We start from the raw sequence: 23,886 nt of genomic DNA, 5'->3' as shown, positions 1-23,886 counted from the left end.
TGATTGCTGTGCTGAGGGAGTGCTGCATCATTGGAGGTGCCGTTGTTCAGAAGAGATATTAAAAGAGGGTTCTGTCTTTTCGTGTCATATACTGCAAAGGATCCCATGGCAATCCTTTGATTAAGAGAAGTCCTGGTGTCCTGGCTAACGTCTGTTGCTCACAAAATATCATTTAGCCATTATCACATTGCTCTTTGTGGGAGCTTTCTGACCACAGATTGCAAACTGTATTTCCTGAATTACGAATGTAACTACATTTCAGAGTATAAGTTCCATCCCTGGACCTTGTAGCCACAGAAGGTGTGTTTGTACTGTGATTTATGAACCTGCAAATCCTTCCAATATGGTCTTTGGCAGGCTTTAAGAGTGTGAGGGTGTGCCAGTCACCTGTGCTTGGTGCAGAGTGCTGCCTCACAAGTTAGATAGCCTCAGCCTCAAGATTCTTCATAGTCCAGGAATGGCAAACTACAAAATAATTCATGTATGCCTGCTTCATCCGCTACATGCTTCTGGATGCCAGAAGGCTTCCGAGGTTAAGGATGCAAATTTCCCTTTGTCACCACCTAACACTTAGGAAAAGAAACACGCCACTCCACTGGCAAAAGAACCCATCCAATCACCTAGATAACAAAGTGTGAAGCTGGATGAACACAGCAGGCCAAGCAGCATGTTAGGAGCACAAAAGCTGACGTTTCGGGCTCAGCCTGCTGTGTTCATTCAGCTTCACACTTTGTTATCTCGGATTCTCCAGCACCTGCAGTTCCCATTATCTCTGTCTCTCCCATCCAATCACCTGCTAGTCAGCTCATTTTAAAGCATTGAAAGGTTCACCTGGGCAAATATCTCTCCCTATCACTGACTTCCACTGATGGCCCAGGTATTCAGAAACCAGCGGCTTCTGGATCCTAGGGATAGTCAGTCAGGGCCTATTCCTCAAGAGATCCAACGTGAGAATTTTTTTATCAGTTCAAGTTGTGCGTTAGGGTTTGTGAGGAGAGAATGTTCAAAGCAGACTGGAGGCAGGGACAGGAGGATGACTTATAAAGGCCACCGCTTAGTCATCACCAACATCCCCCCCGCCCCCCACCACCCCAATTCATGCTTCTGATTTCCCCTACTTAATTCTTAATGACCACTTCATAGCCTTAATTGCTTGCAAGTCAAGAAACTCCCCAGTGGATATTCTCATCCAGCTCAGTTATGGAAGTGGTGAGATCAGGTTAAGTTTCCCTTCAGGACCAACTCCCGTCATTATTTCCATTTCTCAATGCTTCCAAGAAATGGGAAGAATTAAACCCAAAGAGGATTAGAACATCCCCCATCTTTTACTTTGATTAAAAGTTACCCAATGAAGAGAACAAGGATCCTAAAAATACAAAGAACTAATTATAGTTCATGCAGCCATCTCATTTTATCTTTCCATTCTCTATCTATCCATACACTGGTTCCACCGGTATTTACCATCCCAGATGCTGTCAATTTGCTTTGGAAAGTCTGAGCAGGAACACCTGGCAGATGAGTTGCAGTCAATGGTAAATATCACCTTTCCGTGAAAATCAATGGTGAAGGTTGGGGATAAAAGCTAGGTCTCCATTGCAAGCCTATTGCTACAATGATATAACTGTAAAACAATACTTAATTGGAATTTTTAGTGCGATGCTAATTCCGTGTTAATTTGCCAGGAACTAATGAAGATGAAATTATTGAGATTTTGACAACTCGCACCAATTTTCAACGACAGAAAATAATTGAAGCATTTAAATCAAGCTATGATCAGGTAATGAACATCTCTTAATATATGCTAGGTGACTAATGTACTCGAGAGAAGAACCCATATTTCTGATTGAATCTGGGTGACATTATCTATTACATGGCTGAATGACATGTATAATTTTTTTTCATTGGAATTGCTCCCCTACTCTCAGATCAGAGACATCAATTTGAAAAAAAAAGCATTTGGATAGGTACGTGGATGGGAAGGGTTTAGAGGGATATGGATCAAATGCATGCAATTAGAACTAGCTGAGCGGACTCCATAGTCAGCATGGACCAGCTTGGACCAACGGGCCTGTTTCCATGCTGTATTACTCTGACACTAATAGAAAGTAGAGTTCAAATACTACAGTACACGTTTTGTTTCATGTTTTAAAATATAGGTTTATTTTGTCAGTGAAACGAACAGTTGTTATACTTCATGGTAAGGACAACATAATGCCTATTTAACCTACTTGCATTATTCCATGCAAAAGCAGCTGAAGCCTCTTGTCTGGTTAGGTAGAAACTATCTTGTATTAAATAATGAGATAAACTTCTGGGATGGGAATGAGTGAGGCCTTGTAGGCATCTGAGATTTTTAAAGATTGGCTTTCAACCAAGTACTATCTTAACATGGGTCAGTAAGCGCAGGATAAACTTGGCATTGTTAGGGAACAGACAGCAGGGTTCAGGATGGCCTGCAGTTTATGGAAGATAAAATGCAGGAGGTCAGCTGGTAATGTGTCGTAATGGTCAAGTATAGAAGTAACAAAAACATGAATGAAGTTTTTAGCAGCAGATTAGCAAGAGAAGTAGGAATTTTATGGTGCTGGAAGTAATGGATCTTAGCAATGGCACAGCTGTGTGTTTGGAAAAATATCCTGAGGTCCAGCTTCCAGCTGTCAAGAGGTTGTAGTCTAAAAAATGGCAAGCTTTTTCTGTTTTTCTGTTGGTTTGAATAACGTGTTACTAAATTTTGCAATAGAGCCTAATTGATGAACTGAGATCAGAGCTTGGAGGGTACTTTGAATCTGTGGCTGAAGGTCTAATGCTGACTCCTGGAAAATTTGATGCAAAGGAAATGGCAAATGCAATGGAGGTAAGTCATGGCTATCCCTTTTTTTGTTTTGTTTTCATTTTTTCAGTCCCAAAAATGTGCAAATACAGAACCAAATCCTTACTTGAGAACCCTAATGCACGATAGTATCTTCTCAAGCAACCATATTAGCAAGGAACAGCCCAAACTTACAGGATAGGCTGAATAAACAGTTGAATTACTCACTTTTGATTATGAACCCATAGTAAACCATCCCCTCAAATCACTGCTTCTCCTAGTCTCCATTGCACCAGTGCTGCCTGCAGTCTCCAACTATTTCCCTATCCTGCAGTCCCTAATGAGGACATCACTTATCCATAGCCCGAAGATGCTCACAACTAGCCCTCTTTCCTGTCTCCTCCTCTTTGGTTCCTCCCGTAGCTTTGTTCCTATTTGAATGACAGCCTATACTCAGGGCCTCTGTGGGTTTTGTTTTAAATGTGGGAAAAATAAATATCCCACTTCAGTTTCTAGGCCAATGTGTTTATTGTGAGTAAGTGTGTAAAAGAGCATCAGTACAGAATGGGAAAAGCCATTGGTCACTTTAGCGGCACTATTTTCACAGCAAGAATACACACTGCTGCTCTTGGCTGTTCTTCAATGGAAGTGTGTGAATAGCAGATAAAGGTAAAATCTGATACTTCAAAAGTCACATAGTTACTAGCACTTGGCATCTATGTTCACCTGCTACACCAGTTGGTGCTGGGTTTTTGGCTGAGGTCAAAGGCAGGAGTGACTGAAATTCACGTCCATTGACCAACATCTCTCTTCCATGAATTTATCCTGTTGGATGGGTACATGAATAGGAATGGTTTAGAGGGATATGGGCCAAGTGCTGGCATATGGGACTAGATTAATTTAGGATATCTGATTGGCATTAATGAGTTGGACCAAAGAGTCTGTTTCCATGCTGGCCGACCCAGTAACTCTGTGACTGTGTAAATGTGGCTCAGAAACAATGAGTACCAAGTCAGATTTTTGAAGTGCTTCAGGCATTAATTCCAGTGAAAGGAGGTTGACTAGGATTTTTCAGTTAGTCTCCAAATTCACGGGCAGGGACCAGTTTAGGTGACAGGAGAGAAATGCCAAGTGATAGGCTAGAGCTCCAGCAATTGCACCAGGTCCAAGGCAAGGGTTCTAGAATTTGTTCCATTTCTAGGAGAGATATTGCATATTGTCAAGCCCCTCCCATGTGAGGAGGAATGAAACAGCTCTCTTCCTCTACTTAGCAACCCCCTTCAGTTGGTTGCAATAGCTTAGTTAAAAAGGATCCCCTGTCTTCTCAGATGAAATTAATTTGTTTTTAGCCAATTTGACCAGGTTTTCTTGAATTAACAAAATATTCTGTTTTTAGGTATTAACTGTGAGATAGAATGATAATGCAACATATTTCTCATGTTGAATCTGTGTGCTGTTGAGTTGAAAAATATATAAATTAAAAGATATTCAAACTAACCTCCAGGACATATGTGAAGCTGAGAAGGCTTGAGGAGTCAATCTTCCTTGGCTTTGCAGGTGAACTAAATTCTTTTAATCCTGTTTCGTTTTAGACTGTCTTGCTAACAAGCTTACAGCCTCAGACAGAGAGAGACTTTTACCTGTAATGTAGGGGAGATTAGTCGATAGTTCTTCAACTATGACTATCACAGCAAATTGGTGCATGAACTAAGTTTGAATGGACATGTCCCTCAGCACGCTAGTATGAGCCAGATTTCAAGTTTGCTTTTGACCCCTGCCCCTCTCTTGTCCGGACTACTGCATTTTCTTCCAATTTTCTCCCAGTCTGAGAATCTCCCAGGAGATTACAGATCAGCTTGTGGTACATTTCTCCCTTTGATGCTTCCTTGACAACGTCAGGTGTGACATTCCAGAATTCTTAACAGGCAGTGAAATTTACATCCAAGGTCCGCTTTTGGCTGTATTTCCTTTCTTTTTGAAAACAGATTTGTTGCAACTAGAACATAAGAACTAGGAGCAGGAGTAGGCCGTTCGGCCCGCCAAGCCTATTCCACCATTCAATAAGATCATGGCTGATCTTTTCGTGGACTCACATCCACTTACCTGTGTTCTCACCGTATCCCTTAATTTCTTTATTGTTCAAAAAAAATCTGCCTTTAGCTTTAAAAATGTTTACTGAAGTAGCATCAACTACTTCACTGGGCAAGGAATTCCATAGATTAAAAACCCTCTGGGTGAAGAAGTTCCTTCTCAATTCAGTCCGAAATCTGCTCCCTCTAATCTTGAGGCTATACCCTCTTGTCCTAGCTTCACCTGCCAGTGGGAACATCCTCTCTACTTCTATCTTTTCTATTCCCTTCATAATTTTATAAGTTTCTATAAGACACCGCGCCCCCCCCCCCATCTTCTGAATTCCAATGAATATAATCCCAATCTACTCAGTCTCTCCACATAAGCCAACCCCGTCAACTCCAGAAACAACTTAGTGCACCCCCTCCAGTGCCAGTACATTCTTCTTCAAGTAAGGAGACCAAAACTTCCCACAGTACTCCAGTACCTTTCTGCCTCACCAGCACCTTGTACAGCTGCAACATAATTAAAAGTGCTTATGGGCAAATTGATATCAGGGGTCATGATCTGTGGTCATAACACTAGACCTAAAGGCATTCCCTGTCTACCTGGGTGAAAGAACAGCTGTGGGTAGCTCTGTGGAGGGTGTTCTCTCCCCTGACACCTCCACACTCCAATATTTGTCTGCTCAATGTACGATTTATCATTAATTAAAGATTTAACATTTGCTTGATTTGTACTGTCGGTAGCTTGTCTCTTGAATGATTCTATAATGGTCATTCGCAGTGGCCTCAGGCTTGTGGTATTAAATCATGACTCCACTTTGTTATAGAATCATACAGCGTGGAAACAGACCCTTCTGCTCTACCAGTCTATGCCAAACATAATGCCAAACTAAACTCGTCCCACCTGCCTGCTGCTAGCCCATATCCCTCCAGATGTTTTCTATTCATATATCCATCTAAATATCTTTTAAACATTGTAATTGTACCCACATCCACCACTTCCACAGGAGTTCATTCCAGACACGAACGTAAAAAAATTTGCTTCATGTCATGTTTAAATCTCTCTCTCCTCTCACCCTCAGCCCTCTAGTCTTGAAATTCCCCATCTTGGGGAAAAGCCAACTACCACCAACTCTCTCTATACCTCGCATTATTTTATAAACCTTTGTCACTTCACCTCTCAACCTCCTATGCTCCAGTGAAAAATGTCCCAGCCTATATCCAACCTTTCGTCTATAATTAAAATTGTCTGTACCTGGTAAATTGTTTCAGAACTGTCTCCAGCTTAATAATATCTTTACTATAACTGGGTGACCAGAACTGGACACAGTATTCCAGAAGAGGCCTCACCAATGTCCCGTATAGCCTCAACGTAACATCCTACCTTCAATACTCAAAGGACTGAGCGATGAAGGCAAGCATGCCAATGCCTTTTTTACCATCCTGTCTATATGTGATGCAAACTTTAGAGAATTATGTACCTGCAGCCCTAAGTCCCTCTGATCTATGACACTACCCAAGGCCCTGCCATTAATTGTATAAGCCCCACTGTTGTTTGTTGTACCAAAATGCAATACCTCACATTTATCCAGATTGAACTCCATCTGCGATAATGGGAACTGCAGATGCTGGAGAATCCAAGATAATAAAGTGTGAAGCTGGATGAACACAGCAGGCCAAGCAGCATCTCAGGAGCACAGAAGCTGACGTTTTGGGCCTAGACCCTTCATCAGAGCAGTTCTGATGAAGGGTCTAGGCCCGAAACGTCAGCTTTTGTGCTCCTGAGATGCTGCTTGGCCTGCTGTGTTCATCCAGCTTCACACTTTATTATCTTGAAGTCCGTCTGCCATTTTTTTCAGCCCGTTGACCCATTTGATCAAGATCCGTTTGTAATCTTAGAAAACCTTCTTCAGTGTCTACTATGCCACTGAATTTGGTGGCATCAACAAACTTACTAACTATGCCTTCTATGGTCTCATTCAAATCATTTATATAAATGACAAATAAAAGAAGACCCAGAATCAATCCTTGTAGAATACCACTGGCCACAGGCCTTCAATCCGAAAAGCAAACTTCCACCATTACTCTCTATCTCCTGCTGTTGAGCCAATTATGTATCCAATAGGTAAGCTCTCCCTGAATCCCATGTTCCCTAACTTTACGAATTAGTCAACCATGCAGAACCTAGGCGAAGGCTTTGCTAAAATTCCAATAAACAACATCTACTGTTCTGCTATCAATAACCTTTTTGGTAACTTATTCAAAAAACTCAATCGATTAAGTTTGTGAAACACAATTTTCCTTGCACAAAACCATGCTGACTACCTTTTTTCAATTTTGGCCTCTCTAAATGTCCATAAATCTTATCATTTGTAATCACCTCCAACAATTTACCCACAACTGAAGTCAGACTTGTAAGTCTATAAAGATTTCTACCTACAACCTTTCTTAAACATATGTACATTAGCCATCCTCCAGTCATCAGACTGTTATAGGTGGTACAAATATTTCTGCAACGAGTCTTATAATTTCCCCCCTTACTTCTCACAATATTTCAGGATACACTTGATTAGGTCCCAGGGATTCATTCACCTTTATATTCTCTCAGACCTCCCGAATTACTATTTCTGTAATGCGAACTGTAGGGTGCCTTCATGGTGAATTACCTTTTTCCTTTACTTACCCTCTCATTTTCACTAATCTGCTCGACCGCCATACTGGAACATTTCTAATTGGCTGTACGGCTTCAGAGGCTGAGGGACTGCCCTTACTTGGACAGGGGATTGGCCAGTAAGTGCCAACTAAATGGATACTCCGTCTCTGAAAATCCCAGCGAGTGACTGCTCCCCTTTAGGACGCATATTTGCATTTCAGAAACCGTATTGTTGTCTATTTCCTGCCCTGGGAGGCAAGCTGGTCCTTAGTTGAGTTAGTGGAACGTCAGCGTGCTAATAGAACCCTATCCTTAGCAGAAGACATAGCCTGGAAGACAGGTTTAAAATAATTCTTGCATTTTCTTTATTATCTTCTGAAGGACATAATATGCAAATTGAGTTATATTGAAGACCTATTAGAATTATTGTTACCTGATGAGTGTAAGATGCAAGTTGTGACTTCTCTCAACAAGAAGTATCATAATGTTTAGCAAAGATGAAAGCTCAAAGATTTATACACTTTGTTGTATAACATATTTAGGATGAGCTTGTTATGGACCAGTCCAAGCCCCTCAAAACATATCAAGGAACAGGTTTGGATAAAAACTTTTTTTATTTTATTTATTGACACGTGCAAGGCACTGTATTCCAGATTTGATTTGATTGGTCCACTACTAGGCTTGAAGCAAAACACACACTTTATTCTTACAACACTTCTTTAAAGTGAAAACAAAAAAAGGCACAACTTTAAATATTGAAATACTTAATAAAATGTTATTTTTAAACTACTAATCATCAGTTGTTCCAAAATAGCAGCATCCCATAAACACAGCCTTGGCAGAGGCATATTCAGCAAAACAGATTTTCCTCATGTCCTATCTCTGCTCCAGTTCAGGTGAAAGAAACACCAGAGGAAACAATCGAGCAGCAGAGAGAGAATTCAAGCTTTTCATTGTAGCGCAGAAAGAGGGAGAATGCCATATCCATCAGCTTCAATTGCTAACTCCAAACACTGCCTGAAAGCACAACTAAAACCCCTCTGTGTGAGCCTGTCTCCAGGCACTTATGCTTCTTTTATCTAATTTAATAAACCACTGAGTACAAAGCTGTTTACCCGCTGTTTCTGAAGCAGATATTCTGGCACCACTGGAACACACCTCTTTTGCAAGAGAAACAGCACAGTACAAATCCCTCTTAAAAATCTGGTATCCTCTCAAGGTTGACATTAAGTGCTTTTAAATTTGGTTGAGATCATGGTGTAATGTAGTTAAAATTTGCTTTTAATTTGCCAGGGTGTTGGAACTGATGAACATGTCCTAATCGAAGTTCTTGCTACACGGACAAACAAACAACTTTGGGAACTTGCTGAAGCCTATCAATCAGGTAAAATATTTACTTTAATGTCGAATGTTGAAGGGATCTGTCATTGAAACTGGGTTCACTGTAAATATTCAAACTCCACTCTTCAGAGTGCTTTTCCTCTCGCCAGTTCCATCCGTTACCAGTTGTGTTTGTATTTTCTCACCCTCCTCATCTTCGTTTCATTTTTGCCCTTCAAAATACCTTTCCCTCTGAGCCACTCACCGTCTTGTCTTGGAAATATATCATCATTCCTTCACTGTCACAAGGTCAAGATTCTTTTTTCGAGGCATTGTGAATGTACCTACACCAAATGAAATGCAGCAGTTCAAGAAGACAGCTCACCGCCATCTTCTCAAAGACAACTAGAGATTGGCAATAAATGCTGGCACAGCCAGTGATGCCCACATCCTGTGAGCGAATTAAAAACAAGGATCTTTCATCACCAGAAGCCTATTGTAATACTGTATCCAGCATTTGTGTTTGTAAACCTCTGATTTTTTAGCCTTGGACACTGGCTTAACTCTAGTATTAAGATTTGTGGTAAAATGAATTTGGTTATTCTAAGTTTTTAGTCCAGTTGGAGAGTCATACAGCACAGAATCAGGCCCTTTGGTCCAACCAGTCTGTGCTGACCATATTCCCAAACTAAACTAGTCAGATCTGCCTGTGTTTGGCCCATATCCCTTTTATTCGTGTACTTACGTAAATGTATTTAAAACATTGTAACTGTGCCCACATCCACCACCTCCTCTGGAAGTCCACTCTGTGTTTTAAAAACAAAAATTCCCCTTAATTCTTTTATAAATCTTTCTCCTCTCACATGAAAAATATGCCCTCTAGTCTTGAAATCTAGAAATCCCCAGTTCTTCTGGTGTGAGTCAATTACCTAACTTTGGAACTAATTGATCAAATTGCTCTGAGTTGATTTACTAAGATTTGTCCAAATGGACGGAATAAATGATGGATACTCTTGCTGTACAGGATTATATGTACTGAACAGATTGATTTTTTTACAATTTCTTTATAGCATACTTTCCTCTTACTATGTGAAGTTTCTGCTAACACTAACTATGGCACACAATATCAAGTTTAGAGGAAGCTGACAGGAAATGTTCTTTTATTGTTGCAGTGTATGTTTTTGAAAGAAATGCAAAAGGCAGTGTAAAAATTCAGGATGTGATCAAATGAGAAAGGGAGGCACTTGCATGTTTTTAGAAAATGATCTAGAATCCAAATAAGAAATGTATGACTGCTTCCTAATTTCTTTATTTTCTCTTGGAAGAATTTTGATGTTGATATTGAATCTATGTAAAACAAATCACTGTCCTTTAATCCTTGAACCCAGGATGTACTTGGTACAAAACTAAAACCATGGCAAAAATAGTCAAAGTTGTTTTGAGTACTTAGCTTGTATATTTAAGAAGTTATGATTTGGGAGTGCCTAACTTGATTATTGCTGAAAGGTGGTGCACTTTTTCAGGACAGTTTGCGCAAATGCACATTTGTCAGGACAGTTTGCACAAATTACTATGTATTGGTAATACTTGCAAACTGTGCAGACAAGTGCAAAATATGAAAAGTTTAACTTTTTTTATGTTTGACACTTCTGAAAGTTATTGCGTCATTTGCAAATTGTCTTCATAATTAGCTTGTTTTTCATATTAAATTTTGTTTTTATTTTTACAGGGTGTCTCCTTTGTTATTGATAATATTTTAAGACTTTCCCACTTGTTGAAAGTAATTTTATCAGGTTCAGCAAAATATTATGCCCAGAAACATAGCAACATAGAAATAGGAGCACAAAAGCTGACGTTTCGGGCCTAGACCCTTCATCAGAGAGGGGGATGGGGAGAGGGAACTGGAATAGAGATTCCCTGAGGTTGGTCCGGAGGGAGGAGGGTAACTTCTTCCTCCAGACCAACCTCAGGGAATCTCTATTCCAGTTCCCTCTCCCCATCCCCCTCTCTGATGAAGGGTCTAGGCCCGAAACGTCAGCTTTTGTGCTCCTGAGATGCTGCTTGGCCTGCTGTGTTCATCCAACCTCACATTTTATTATCTTGGAATTCTCCAGCATCTGCAGTTCCCATTATCTCTGATACTATTTTAACCTCACTGCGAAGCCTCTTCCAGGGATGCCTAACCTGAAGAAGTTACCCTCCTCCCTCCGGACCAACCTCAGGGAATCTCTATTCCAGTTCCCTCTCCCCATCCCCCTCTCTGATGAAGGGTCTAGGCCCGAAATGTCAGCTTTTGTGCTCCTGAGATGCTGCTTGGCCTGCTGTGTTCATCCAGCCTCACATTTTATTAACATAGAAATAGGTGCAGGAGCAGGCTGTTGGCCCTTCAAGCCTGTGTGAACATGCAATATACCTGGATGAAGGTCAAGTGTAATCTGACCTCATGTACTTCCATTGGTGATATACGTTTTAAATATCAATTCTTTCATTTGTGTTAACTAATGTGAGCGTCTCCATTTTAACAAACAGCACCTTTTTAATTCATTTTTTTTTCTGAGTTTCCCAGGCCAAGAAAAAGCATTTACTGTTTTCACTCACCAACAATATTATAAAAATAAGCTCCACTCAAACCTCCATCTTGGCGATTGACAAGTTAACTATTATAAAAAGTGACTAATTTCATAGAGTCATACAGCACGCATACAGACCCTTCAATCCAACCAGTCCAGACTAACTGTGTTCATAAGCTAAACTCGTTCCACCTGCCTGCACTTGGCCCATATCTCTTCAAGACTTTCCTATTCATGTATTTATCCAAATGTCTTTTCAACATTGTAACTATACCTGCATCCACCACTTTCTCTGGCAATACACTCCACATATGAACCACTCTGTGTGAAAAAAAAACTTGCTGAAGTATGTCCTTTTTAAATCTACATCCTCTCACTTGATAAATATAAACCATAGTTTTGAACACCCCCATCCTAGGAAAATGACGCTGTCATTCCCCTTTTATCTATACCCCTCATGAAGTTATAAACCACGATAAGGACACCCCTCCACCTCCTAAACTCATGAGAAAAAGTCCCAGCCTTTCTGGTCTATTTTTATATATCAAACCCTCCATTCTCCTGGTAAATCTTTTCTGAACCCTCTCCAGTTTAATAATACTTTTTCAAAACAGGGTGACTAGAATTGCACACAGTAATTGAAGAGGTGTCACCAATGCCCTGTATAACCTCCGATGTCACATCTCCTTTACCCAAAGGTCTGAGCAATGATGGTAAGTGTGCTAAATGGTTTCTTAACCACCCTGTCCATATGTCATGCAAACTTCAAAGAAGTATGTACCTGAACTCTTAGGTCACTCTATTCTATAGCACTACCCAGGGCCCTACCATTAATTGTGTAAGTCCTGTCCTTGTTTGTATTACAAAATGAAATACCTCACATTTATCCAAACTAAATTCCATCCTGTACTCCTCAGCCCATTAACATTCAATTTCATGTCCTTTAGATTAGATTAGATTCTATTCAATTCCCTACAGTGTGGGAATAGGCCCTTCGGCCCAACAAGTCCACACCGCCCCTTGAAGCATCCCACCCAGACCCATCCCCATATAACCCACATACCCCTGAACACTACGGGCAATTTAGCATGGCCAATTCACCTAACCTGCACATCTTTAGACTGTGGGAGGAAACCGGAGCACCCAGAGGAAACCCACGCAGACTCAGGGAGAATGTGCAAACTTCACACAGACAGTCACCCGAGGCTGGAACTGAACCCGGGTCCCTGGTGCTGTGAGGCTGCAGTGCTAACCACTGAGCCACCGTGCCGCTCCTTTAGCATCCAAAGGTTTGTGAACTTGAGTAAAGAGTTGTTTAATTTTAAAAATACATTATTTGTTCTATGGCATCCTTGACTATTACATGTTCCAGCATAGTAATTAGTTCCAATACATCAGAATTAGCATCTGATCTTGTCTAAGTTCATAGCCAATCAACTGTTTTATCTCTAAATGTGACATCATCTATTTATCAAGGCCTAGTACAATATTTTGAAGTACAAGTAATATTTTCGGTGTTTTAACTTAAAGAAGATTAGGTCAGGAGCAACCTCCGTGTCTAGGCTCATATATTTAAAGAACTTCCAATCCTAAATTCCTCTTGAATCTTGTTTATAAATGGCTGAAATTCCATAGAATTGGGTAAGTTGTTTTAAAAAAAAACTTCTTGCTGATTTCTTTTTTCCTCTGCAATAATATTTTTAGTTGATTGATTGACCTCATTCCCAAGAACATGTAACCAACAGAGCTAAGAAAACCTTGAAGATTGCTTTTCCCACTGTGAGGGAGAACACTCCAACATTTTGATATCTAAGTCACTCTTTTAAACCTTGAAACATGCGCCTTACTTAGTCTTAAATTCCAATTAGGAGATTTTTTTTTCCATCTAAGTCTATCTCTGATAATACTGGCTGTCTTCTTTCTGGCACTTTGAGTAGACATCAAATTACTTTCAACTATACAACTTTTTTTTATTATTTTACTTCTCTTATTAACTGAACTTAAATTTTTGCACAGCTGCCAAAACATCCTGTTAAAAAGGCTTCTATTTCTGGCACTGTTTCTCGATTGTTTTGTTGCATAATCTTGCCAAGTGGTGGATTCTATGTAGCCCTCTGTCTGTCTCTGGATCATTGCTACTTTGACTTTCTTTTTGATGATCAAGTGATTCTTTCACTTCTGTGTGGATGTTTTCCAGCCTAAGAGCCACTCCCAGGTATAATAAAAGATCCTGCACTAGATTTTCTTGTTTTCCATGTTTTTCTCCCCCTGAGTTCTTCCAGCCTATGGATCTGCTTGTCCATCATCTTGTATGTTTAGCAAATATTTCAGCTTGCCAAGAGCACTGCCCACTGTTTCTGCAGTAGTCACATCTCTCCATTCACTGAGATAACAAAGTGTGCAGCTGGATGAACACAGCAGGCCAAGTAGCATTTTAGGAGCACAAAAGCTGACGTTTCGGGCCTAGACCCTTCATCAGAAAAAGTCTTGTCCATTCACTGATCCTTTTAATATGCATGTGACCTGAGTCCGCCCTCCAAGCAGTCATCCTCTTGATATAACAGTCCTGTCTTGTATGTCAATATAATTCTGCCTGTTGCCACCTAGCCATTGATCCACCATATTTTGTTCTTCATAACTGCTAGATACATGCATATATGAGGTACATGGTAGCCGAATGGTCAGATTGTGAAATGTTATCAACCCGAATAACCTTAAATATGGACCTTCAATGGTTTGGGCACTTTGTTGGAGAGGCATTCTCTTACCAACTCTGCCACCTTACCTAGACACCTTGGCCAATCCCCTCTTCATACTAAACGCTGAATATTAAAGCTTATCCTGGAAGGTCTTAAGAAAACTTCACACTCAGATTTTCTCAGATTTAATTCTTGACGACTGCCATTCTCCCTACACGTAAAACGTTTAATTTTGCAGAAAAAGGAACTAATTGTAACCCTTGAATCAATCAATGCCCCCCATCTTCTGTTATTTAACTACAACATAATTAACATACCAACTTTTTTTTATCAGTTGATTGATAGGTTTTCATAAACTATCATCTTTGGACTTCTTGAAGTCACTGACTTTGAACAGTACCTGGACGAATGCTGCCTAGTAATTTTTTTATGGTAGGAAAGGGCTGGAGTTTTGTAGGATTGTCCAATGCTTGTGATGGAGGCAGTGATTACTGATTTTTCTGCTTTCATGCACACTACATGCCTCACTTGAAGCTTTCAGTCATGCGCTGAGCTCCATCCTCTCCAAAACTGAGCTTATACTGACCAGTGAAGGTTAGGTGACCCAGGTCTTTTCCTCTCTTGAAAAGAAAATGCTAACGGCTAACCTAATAGAGCCCTGCAGAAACTACAGTAGGTATTTAGGCAGAGGTATTATTTACATTTGTGAGGAAGAACAAAACTAGAGGCTGTCATTATAAAATCATCACCAAGAAACTCAATAGCAAAAACGTCTGCTCAGCAAGTGGTGAAAATATGGAAATCATTACCCCGCTGAGTGTCTGAGGCAAATTAGAAAGGGTGTATTTAAGGGTAGCACAGATCAGCAGGGAGTGTCTGGGGCAAATTTAAAATGAACATATTTAAGAGAAGCAGAGGTCAGTAAATGAGGTGGGAGGAAGGAGAGGGTTATTGTGCTAAAATTAGATGCAAAAAGTGAGAGCCATCAGTTCGGCATAAATTCGAGCGTGGATTAGTTGGGCTGAATGGCCTGTTTCTTTGCTACACGTTCATTGTAGTACTGAGCTGCAGGCACTGGCACTGAGGAAATTATTATCAAGTGGAATCATATTAAAACTAGACTGTTCAAGCCAGTAACAAAAATAAAGTTGCTGGACAAGCTCAGCAGGTCTGGCAGCATCTGTGCAGGAGAAAGCAGAGTTAACGTTTCAGGCCCGGCGACCCTTCCTCAGAACTGATGGTGGCTGGGAAAATATCAGTTTATATGCAGTAAATAGGGAGATGGGTGGGGTAGGGAGTAAACAATAGAATAGAGCCCACAGAGAGAGAAAGACAGTTGGACAGACAAAGGGCCTCAGAGATAATGGGAACTGCAGATGCTGGAGAATTCCAAGATAATAAAATGTGAGGCTGGATGAACACAGCAGGCCAAGCAGCATCTCAGGAGCACAAAAGCTGACGTTTCGGGCCTAGACCCTTCATCAGAGAGGGTCTAGGCCCGAAACGTCAGCTTTTGTGCTCCTGAGATGCTGCTTGGCCTGCTGTGTTCATCCAGCCTCACATTTTATTATCTTGGACAGACAAAGGAGTTGCTAACGATCAGCTGGGAGGGTGAATAGTTGTTAATGGGGGCTGTTAGTGACTAACAACAGGGGATGTGTAGTGACAGGCTATGTGGTAACAAGGCCTGGTGTGTGGGGTGGGGGCTGGGACATGGGAGAGTTTAGGCCCTAAAATTATTGAACTCAATATTGAGTCTGGAGGGCTGTAGGGTCCCCAAGTAGATAATGAGGTGCTGTTCCTCCAACATGCGTTGGGCTTCACTGGAACACTGCCTCGAGCCAGAGACAGATGTTGGCTAGGGAGCAGGGTGGTGCGTTGAAGTGGCATACCACTGGATTACACCGTCATATCTCAAGTGTGAGCTATTCCTACGGAAAAGGAGTATGTAATTTGTCTGAATTTTCAACAAATAGCGTGTGTTTTAGTAAATGTAGATGTTCCTGTTTGGCACTATACATTTCAGAAGTGAATTAAATCCAGCATTTTCAGATTGCCCAATGAAAATAATCCCTTTTCTCAGAGAGATTGAATAATGTTTGTCATTTCATTTTGTTCCTGCAGAGAATGCTTCAAGTTTAAAAGATGATCTCAAGTCAGAGAATTCTGGAGACTTTGAGGAACTTTTGGTGTCCCTGCTAAAGGTTGGTGTGATTTGTATTCATGGCATTCCATTCCTTAGAATCATAAATTCACTTTGTATTTTCACGGAATTGTTACAGTGTAGAAGGAGACTATTCAGCCCATCATATCTGCACCAGCTCTCTGAATGAACATTATAGTTCAGTGCCATTCCCCTGGCTTTCCCTCATAACCCTGAATATCGTTTCCGTTTAAATCTAATGCCCTCTTGAATGCCTCACTTGACTCTGCTTCCACCACACTTTCGGGCAATGTGTTGCAGATCCTAACTACTCATTGTCTGAAAGAGCTGTCTTCTCACATTCACATTTGCTTCTTTTGCAAATTGCCTTGTATCTGTGCCCTGTAAGGCAATAGCAAGGCTCTGTTGTTGACTTGAGAAAGAAATCAGATACACAAGGGTAATAAAAAGAAAGAATAGCTAAAGTGAATTTAAAGTGAGCTAAGTGAAGCTAAACATCCCAAAAATATCAGATAAGCAAGGTGCTAATGGGAGGAAAGGTCTCGTAACAGTCTGTATCATGAGGGTCAACGTATTTGTCAAACTGATAGGAATGAAGGGAGACAATTTGCCAAAACCAAAAAGTTAGAGATAATGGAGGCATTGGTTGGAATATTCTTGAACTCACTGGATTCTGGGTGGTTCCAATGGATTGGGAAAGTGCTACTATGTTCGCCCTGCTCAATGAGGAAGAGAGACAAAGCAGGAAACTAGAAGCTAGTTTGTCTAACATACAGTTCATTATTCCAGAAGAAAGAGCAGGACATTCAAAAAGACTTAAATCAGCAAGCATTTTTTTACTGAAAGGGAAATCATGTTGAACCAATTTGCTGGAATTCTTTAGAACATAGAACATAGAATAGTACAGCACAGTACAGGCCCTTCGACCCATTATATTGTGCCAACCTATTATTCTACTAAGATCAATCTACCCTCCATACCCTACATTTCACTATCCTCCATGTACCTATCCAAGAGTCGCTTAAAAGTCTCTAAAGTGTCTGAATCCACTATTACTGCCAGTAGTGCATTCCACATGCCTACCACTCTCAACTCAAGTTGTTACATAGTCAAAGAATCTCTTAAAACTATCTTTAAATGGGGACAGAGAAAAATATGTAGCACAGGTGACTCTGGGTATTTGCGTACATGAAACACAAAATGTTAGTACGCAGGTGCAGTGTGTAATTAAGGTGGCAAATGGAAATTTAGCATTTTATTACTGGAGGATGGTGTTTAAAATAGAGAGGTTTTGTAACTCTGCTTGGAGTTGAGGTGACTGCGCAAGAGTATTGTGTACAATTTTTGATGCCTATATTTAAGAAACAAAACACTGGAATTGGAAGCAATTCAAAAGAGATTCATCCCATGAATCAGTCAAGTGAATGGTTGACTTATCGAGAACTGCTTAAACAGATTGGGCCTTTACTTGTTAGAGTTTTGAAGAATGAGACGTGATCTTATTGAAACATACAAGACCAAAAGGAAATTATCCATCAGAATACGTGAACATCAGCTAGCAGCAAAACAGCACCACAAGCTCTCCTTTAATATCTATATATTCAGACAGTGAAGGGCATCTGGTTGACTGGGACAAAGTAACCATAATTGCCCAAGCCAAACATTGACACACATGGGAATTCCTAGAGGCATGGTTGTCCACCAACACTTCAATCAATAAACATATCGAATTAGACCCCATATACAAAATCACACAGATCAAAACCACAAATGACACCATTCACCATAAGGAACAAACAGTATAAATTCCAATGGAGTAGAATAACATCGCTTCATCGAAGGCTGTACTGATGATGTCACCTAGCATGGTGACGAAACATCTGAACAAAAACAAGCCAGCTCAGCGAGCCAGCCAACAATCTGAAACGTACAAGATTCTGTATAGTGGGTTGGGGGACACTTGACAGGGAAGATGTTCCCACTAATGAGAATCTGAAGCTAGTGGACGTAGTTGCAGAATAAAGGATATTCATTTAAAACTGAAATACAAGGGAAGTTCTTCTCTTCATGGTTGGTAAATGTGTGGAATTCTTTACTCCAAACAGCTGTGGAAGCTAATTCACTGGAAGTAGTTAAAGATGTAATTAGATTTTTGATAGATCAGAGTGTTGAGGTTTATCAGGAGCAGGCATCAAAGGTGAGTCGAACCTGACACAGATCAACCATGATCTTGTTGAATGATGGGGCAGGCTTGCTTGGAAGGGGTGGTTATGCTTGCTAATTGGGCCTATTTCTTGTGTTCTCCCTATACAATAAGGGACAAAAATGGAAGGGGAACAAATTCATTTTTTAAAAACAAAGCCTGGAGTAACAACAGATTTTAATAACTGGAGTTTACCATCTGGTGAGATTCTTGTACAGTTGCAGTTATTTTTATGCAGCAATATTACACTCAGACATTTGTTTTCTTTTTCAGGCTAAGCGTGAAGAAAGCAACTATGTGGATGGAGACCTTGCAAATCAGGATGCTAAAGTAAGCTTTCGTTTTTATATAAATAGTCATATAGCATGGAAACAGACTCTTTGTCCAATTTATCTGCACTGACCAGACATTCAATTCTGACCTAGTCCCACTTGCCAGCATCTGACCAACAGCCCTCCAAACCCTTCCTATTCATTATACACATCCAGATGCCTTTTAAATGTTGTAATTGTACCTGCCTCCACCACTTCCGACAGCTCGTTCCATACATGCACCACCCTGTGCATGAAAATACTACCCCTCTGGTTCCTTTTAAATCTTTCCTATCTTGCCTTAAATCCTCTATCCTGGCAAAAAGACCTTGGTTATTCACCCTATCCATGCCCCTCATGATTTTATAAACCTCTATAAGGTCACTCCTTAACCTTCAACCGCCCCAGGCGAAAATAGTCCCAAACTATGCAGCCTCTCCCCATAGCTCAAATCCTATAACCTCACCAATTTCCTTGGAAACCTTTTCTGCACTCTTCCAAGTTTCAAAACATGCTTCCTATAGAAGAACTGCAACATTATGTTCATTGGGATTTTAGGCTTCTGGTGCCCAAGAGCCAATCTCCTTCAGTGTTAGCTTGCAAACTCTTCGATTTTTGCAAAGGGAAATATAGACCATGTAATGGCAAGAATGAACTATTCCAAAAATGTGGTGGTATGCCATTGAGTCCATTGTTTGAAATATTAGGGGATTCCTTCATTCAAAGATTCATCACAAGGCTGATCCCTAGATTAAAGTACTGAGAGCCTGTATGTTATCCAAATCACAGAGAATTAAGACATAAGATAGAGTTTGCCTTTGAAAAGTAGGTTTATTTCCTGAAAGCAGCATTAAAGATCTGTCTTTTAAGTACAAACTGCCTTCCCCTTTTAATGACAAATAAAAACAGAAATTGTGGTGAAACTCAGCAGGTCTGGCAGCATCTGTAGAGAGAAGGCATAGTCAACATTTTGAATCCATTATCCTTCACTCTTTTGATAAAAAAAATTACCTAATTAGCCTGAAGAACTATCTGTAAAGGGGCACTGTAACAAAATTTACATCTTCAAAGACAAATTCCAAAATTAAATTGAATTCTTATTCCTGGGGTTGGTGATGCATTCCAGGCCCTGTGCTGCTTGTTGATTGTGGAAGGCCTTAAGTGTGTCAGTGGGAATCGCGTGCTCCCTCTCATTGGGCACCTGGGCACAAGTCCCTGTTTTAATTTTACCCAAAGACGATCAATCAATACCTATCACCTCTTTACCTTTAACTTGAACTATAATGTAATATGTGCAAAAAGCATTCTTAAAAGAATCTTCTATCATGACATTAAATCACAACTACGTTATTACTTGTGATCTGCTTTTTGTATGCTAAAAGAAGGATATTATTAAAATTGGAGAGGGTGCAGAAAACATTTACAAGGATTTACCAGGAGTGGAGGGTTGGTGTTGTAAGGAGAGGCTGGATATGCTGGGACTATTTTACAGAAGTGTTCAAGTTTGAGGGATGATCTAATGGAGCTTAATAAAATCATGAGGGGCAAATTTAAGATGAATAGTAAAGGTCTTTTCCCTAAGGTAGGGGAGTTCAAAAAACTAGGGCCCACAATTTTATGATAAGAAGAGAAAGATTCAAAAGGACCCGAGGGACAACTTTTTCACACGGATACTGGTTCATATATGGAAGGAACTGCCAGAGGAGGTGGTAGATGTAAGTACAGTTACAACATTTAAAAGACATTTGGACAGGTACATGAATAGGAAAGGTTTAGAGGGACATGGCCCAAACTTAGGCAAATGGAACTAGTATAGTTTGGAAAACCTGATTGGCATGAACAAGTTGGAACAAAGGGTCTGTTTCTGTGCTGTATGACTGTGTTTGATAACTAATCTACTTGGGAAACTTGAAATGCTGAATCACCCCAGTTGTGTAATGTCTACATCGTCATTGTGATGGTCCAGGTCAGTGTCACTGAAGCAGACAAGGAATGTGTTAGCTTTTGTATACGGGTGTGAAAGGGTTAATCCTGACGAATGCCATAAACACCAGCCCCACTATGACCATCATATGGACCAAGGGTAGAACAGTTTAGGACTCAAGAAGTGAAGCTATCATTGGATCCTTCTCAGAGTCTCCATAACTATGCCCATCGTACTAATGTAATCAGTAAAGCTAAACTATTTTTCCTTAACTACCAGAGACTTTGCTAGACCAGGAAGTAATTGCCCTCTGCCACAATCATCTAGGCACGCCCTGTGGACCATAAGACACGGGAGCAGAATTAGACCATTTGGCCCATTTATTCTGCTCTGTCTTTCGATCATAGCTTATAAGTTTCTCAACTCCATTCTCCTGCCTTTTCCTGTATCCCTGGATGCCCTTACCAATCAAGAACCTATTTGTCTCTGTCTTCAATTGTCTCAATGACTTGACCTCCACATCCTGCTGCAGCAGTGAGTTCCATAGATTCACCACCCTCTGGCTAAAGAAATTTGTCCTTGTCTCACTTCTAAATAGTCAGCCCTTCACTCTGAGGCTGTGCCCTCAGGTCCTAGTCTCTCCTACTGGTGGAAACATCTTCCCCACATCCACTTGAGCCAGCTGTCAGCATTCTCTAAGTTTCACCAGAGTTCCCTCATCCTTCTACACTCCATTGAGTACAAACCCAGAGTCCTTAACTGTTCCTTATATGACAAGCCTTTTGTCCACAGGGTCATTTTTGTAAACCTCCTCTGAACCCACTCCAATGCCAGCATATCCTTCCTTAGATACGGGTCCCAAAACTCCTCTCAACATTCCAAGTACAGTCTGATTAGAACCTCAGCTGTATGTCTCTGCTCTTGTACCCTAGCCCTCTTGACATGAATGCTAACATTGAATTTGCCTTTCTAATTACCAATTGAACCTGCCTATTAACCTTGTCAGAGTCCACAACTCACATTCTCAAGCCCCATTCTGCTTCAGATTTATAAAACTTTTCCCTATTTAGAAAATAGTCTATGCTTCTTCTTCCTACCAAAGTGTATAACCTCATACTTTCCCACATTGTATTCCACCTGCCATTTCTTTGCCCACTCTGCTAGCCTGTTCAAATCATTCTGCAGCCTCTCTGCCTCCTCTACACTACCTTCCTCTCCACCTATCTGTGTGTCATCTGCAAACTTTGCAACAATTCCCCCAGTTTTTTTGTCCAGATGGTTAATGTCTAACAGAAATAGTTGTGATCCCAACACAAATCGTGAAACTCTACTAGTCAGTGGCTGCCATCCTGAAAATGACCCCTTTATCCCCACTGTCTGCCTTCTGTCAGTCATCCGATGTTCTATCCATGTCAGTACCATGCCTCTAAAACCATATGGTCTTAACTAGTTTAGCAGCCTTCTGTGCGGCACCTTGATAAAAGCCTTCTGTGAATCCTGATAGATCACATCTTCTGGCTTTCCTTTGTCTAACTTTCTTGCAACCTCCTCAAAGAATACAGATTTGTCAGACACGATCTTCCCTTGACATAGCCATGCTGACTCCGCCATACTTTACTGTGCACTTCCAAGTGCTTCGCAATCTCTCCATCCTCAATAATGGACTCTAAACTCTAGCCAACAACCAAGGTCTAGCTAACCAGCTTATAGTCTCCTATCTTCTACCTCCCTCCTTCTTAAACAGGGATATAACGTTGGCCCTATTCCAGTTCTCTGGCACCATTGCAGACTCCAGTGATTCCTTAAAGATCACCACCAATGCCTCCACAATCCCTTCAGAACTCTAGGATGTAGTCCGGGTGCTCTATCCAACTTCAAACCTTTCAGCTTTTCCCACGCCTCCTCCTTAGTGATGGCCACTGCACGTATCTCTGCCCTGTAACTCTCTTGAAGTTCTCGTATGCTACTGGTATCTTCCACAGTGAAAACTGATGCAAAGTATCTATTCATTTCTTTGTTCCTCATTACTGTTTCACCAGCATCATTTTCCAGTCGTCCAATGTCTTGACTCTTTTACCTTTTATATATCTTATAAAAGAGGATTGCAAGAGGTTTTTCTATTACTAGCTAGCTACTGTCATTTTTTTTCCCTCTCCTCTTCTCCCCCCACCCCACCACCCCCACCCCCAATTGTTTTATTAGTTATCCTCTGGTTTTTAACAGCTTCCTGCTGATCTTAGATCATAGAAACCCTACAGTGTGCAAACAGGCCCTTCGGCCCAACAAGTCCATACCAAACATCAGAGAATCCTACCCAGACCCTTCCCCTATAACCCACCTAATCTACACATCTCTGTGGGCAATTCAGCATGGCCAATTCACCTAACCTGCACATTTTTGGACTATGGGAGGAAACCAGAGCGCCCAAAGGAAACCCACAGGAGGAATGTGCAAACTCCACGCAGACAGTTGTCCAAGGTTGGAATCAAACCCAGATCCCTGGCACTGTGAGGCAGCAGTGCTAACCATTAAGCCACCATGCTGCCCTAAACATTCATCACATTGTATGCTTTCTCTTTTGTTTTTATGCTGTTTCTGACTTTCCTTATCAGCCGTGGTTGCCTTATCCTTGGGATGAATTTCTGCCATGCCCCCCGAATTTCTCCCAGAAACTTCAGCCATTGTTGTTCCACTACCTTTCCTGCTAGGCTTCCCCTCTGGGCAGCTCCTCCCCCATGTCTTTGTAGTTTCCTTTACCTAATTGTAAACTGTTTATATCTGATTTCAGTTTCTCCCTATACTTAGAGGATGGTGGCTGCAGATCATACATACATCAGCTGGCATGCCAGGGGAACCCTCATCAGAATGATGCTGAGGATGAAAGATTTCTGTTCCATAGAATTTGCTCTATTTTTGTCAAGACAGAAGGTTGAGCAGATTTAATTGAGGTGTTCAAAATCATATAGGCCTGGACACATAAGAAAGCAAGAAATTGTTCCTGTTATCGGTAGGATAGAGAACCAAAGGGCACAGATAATCAGATAATTGGCAAGAACAAGGAACAGTGACATGAAGAACTTTCAGAAATAGAGGGGTTAGGATCTAGACTGCACTGCCTGAGCCTGCAGTTGAGGCAGTCAACTGAAGCTTTCAAAAGG

At 40.9% G+C, this 23,886-nt stretch overlaps 1 protein-coding gene across 1 annotated transcript in view; it reads left to right on the top strand.

Moving 5' to 3' along the window:
* The window catches only part of LOC125467508 (annexin A4-like), a 64,500-nt gene that overhangs the window by 15,648 nt on the left and 24,966 nt on the right, over positions 1-23,886 (top strand). Inside the window, exons 3-7 of the mRNA XM_059640343.1 lie at positions 1,683-1,777; positions 2,741-2,854; positions 8,831-8,921; positions 16,251-16,330; positions 18,767-18,823. Of these exons, the coding sequence (XP_059496326.1) occupies positions 1,683-1,777; positions 2,741-2,854; positions 8,831-8,921; positions 16,251-16,330; positions 18,767-18,823 (437 nt within the window). The remainder of the gene's footprint in view (positions 1-1,682; positions 1,778-2,740; positions 2,855-8,830; positions 8,922-16,250; positions 16,331-18,766; positions 18,824-23,886) is intronic.

This window comes from Stegostoma tigrinum, chromosome 37 (assembly GCF_030684315.1).
Source record: "Stegostoma tigrinum isolate sSteTig4 chromosome 37, sSteTig4.hap1, whole genome shotgun sequence".
In the NCBI taxonomy this organism is placed as follows: domain Eukaryota; kingdom Metazoa; phylum Chordata; class Chondrichthyes; order Orectolobiformes; family Stegostomatidae; genus Stegostoma; species Stegostoma tigrinum.
This window is presented reverse-complemented; position numbering and strand designations above follow the sequence as displayed.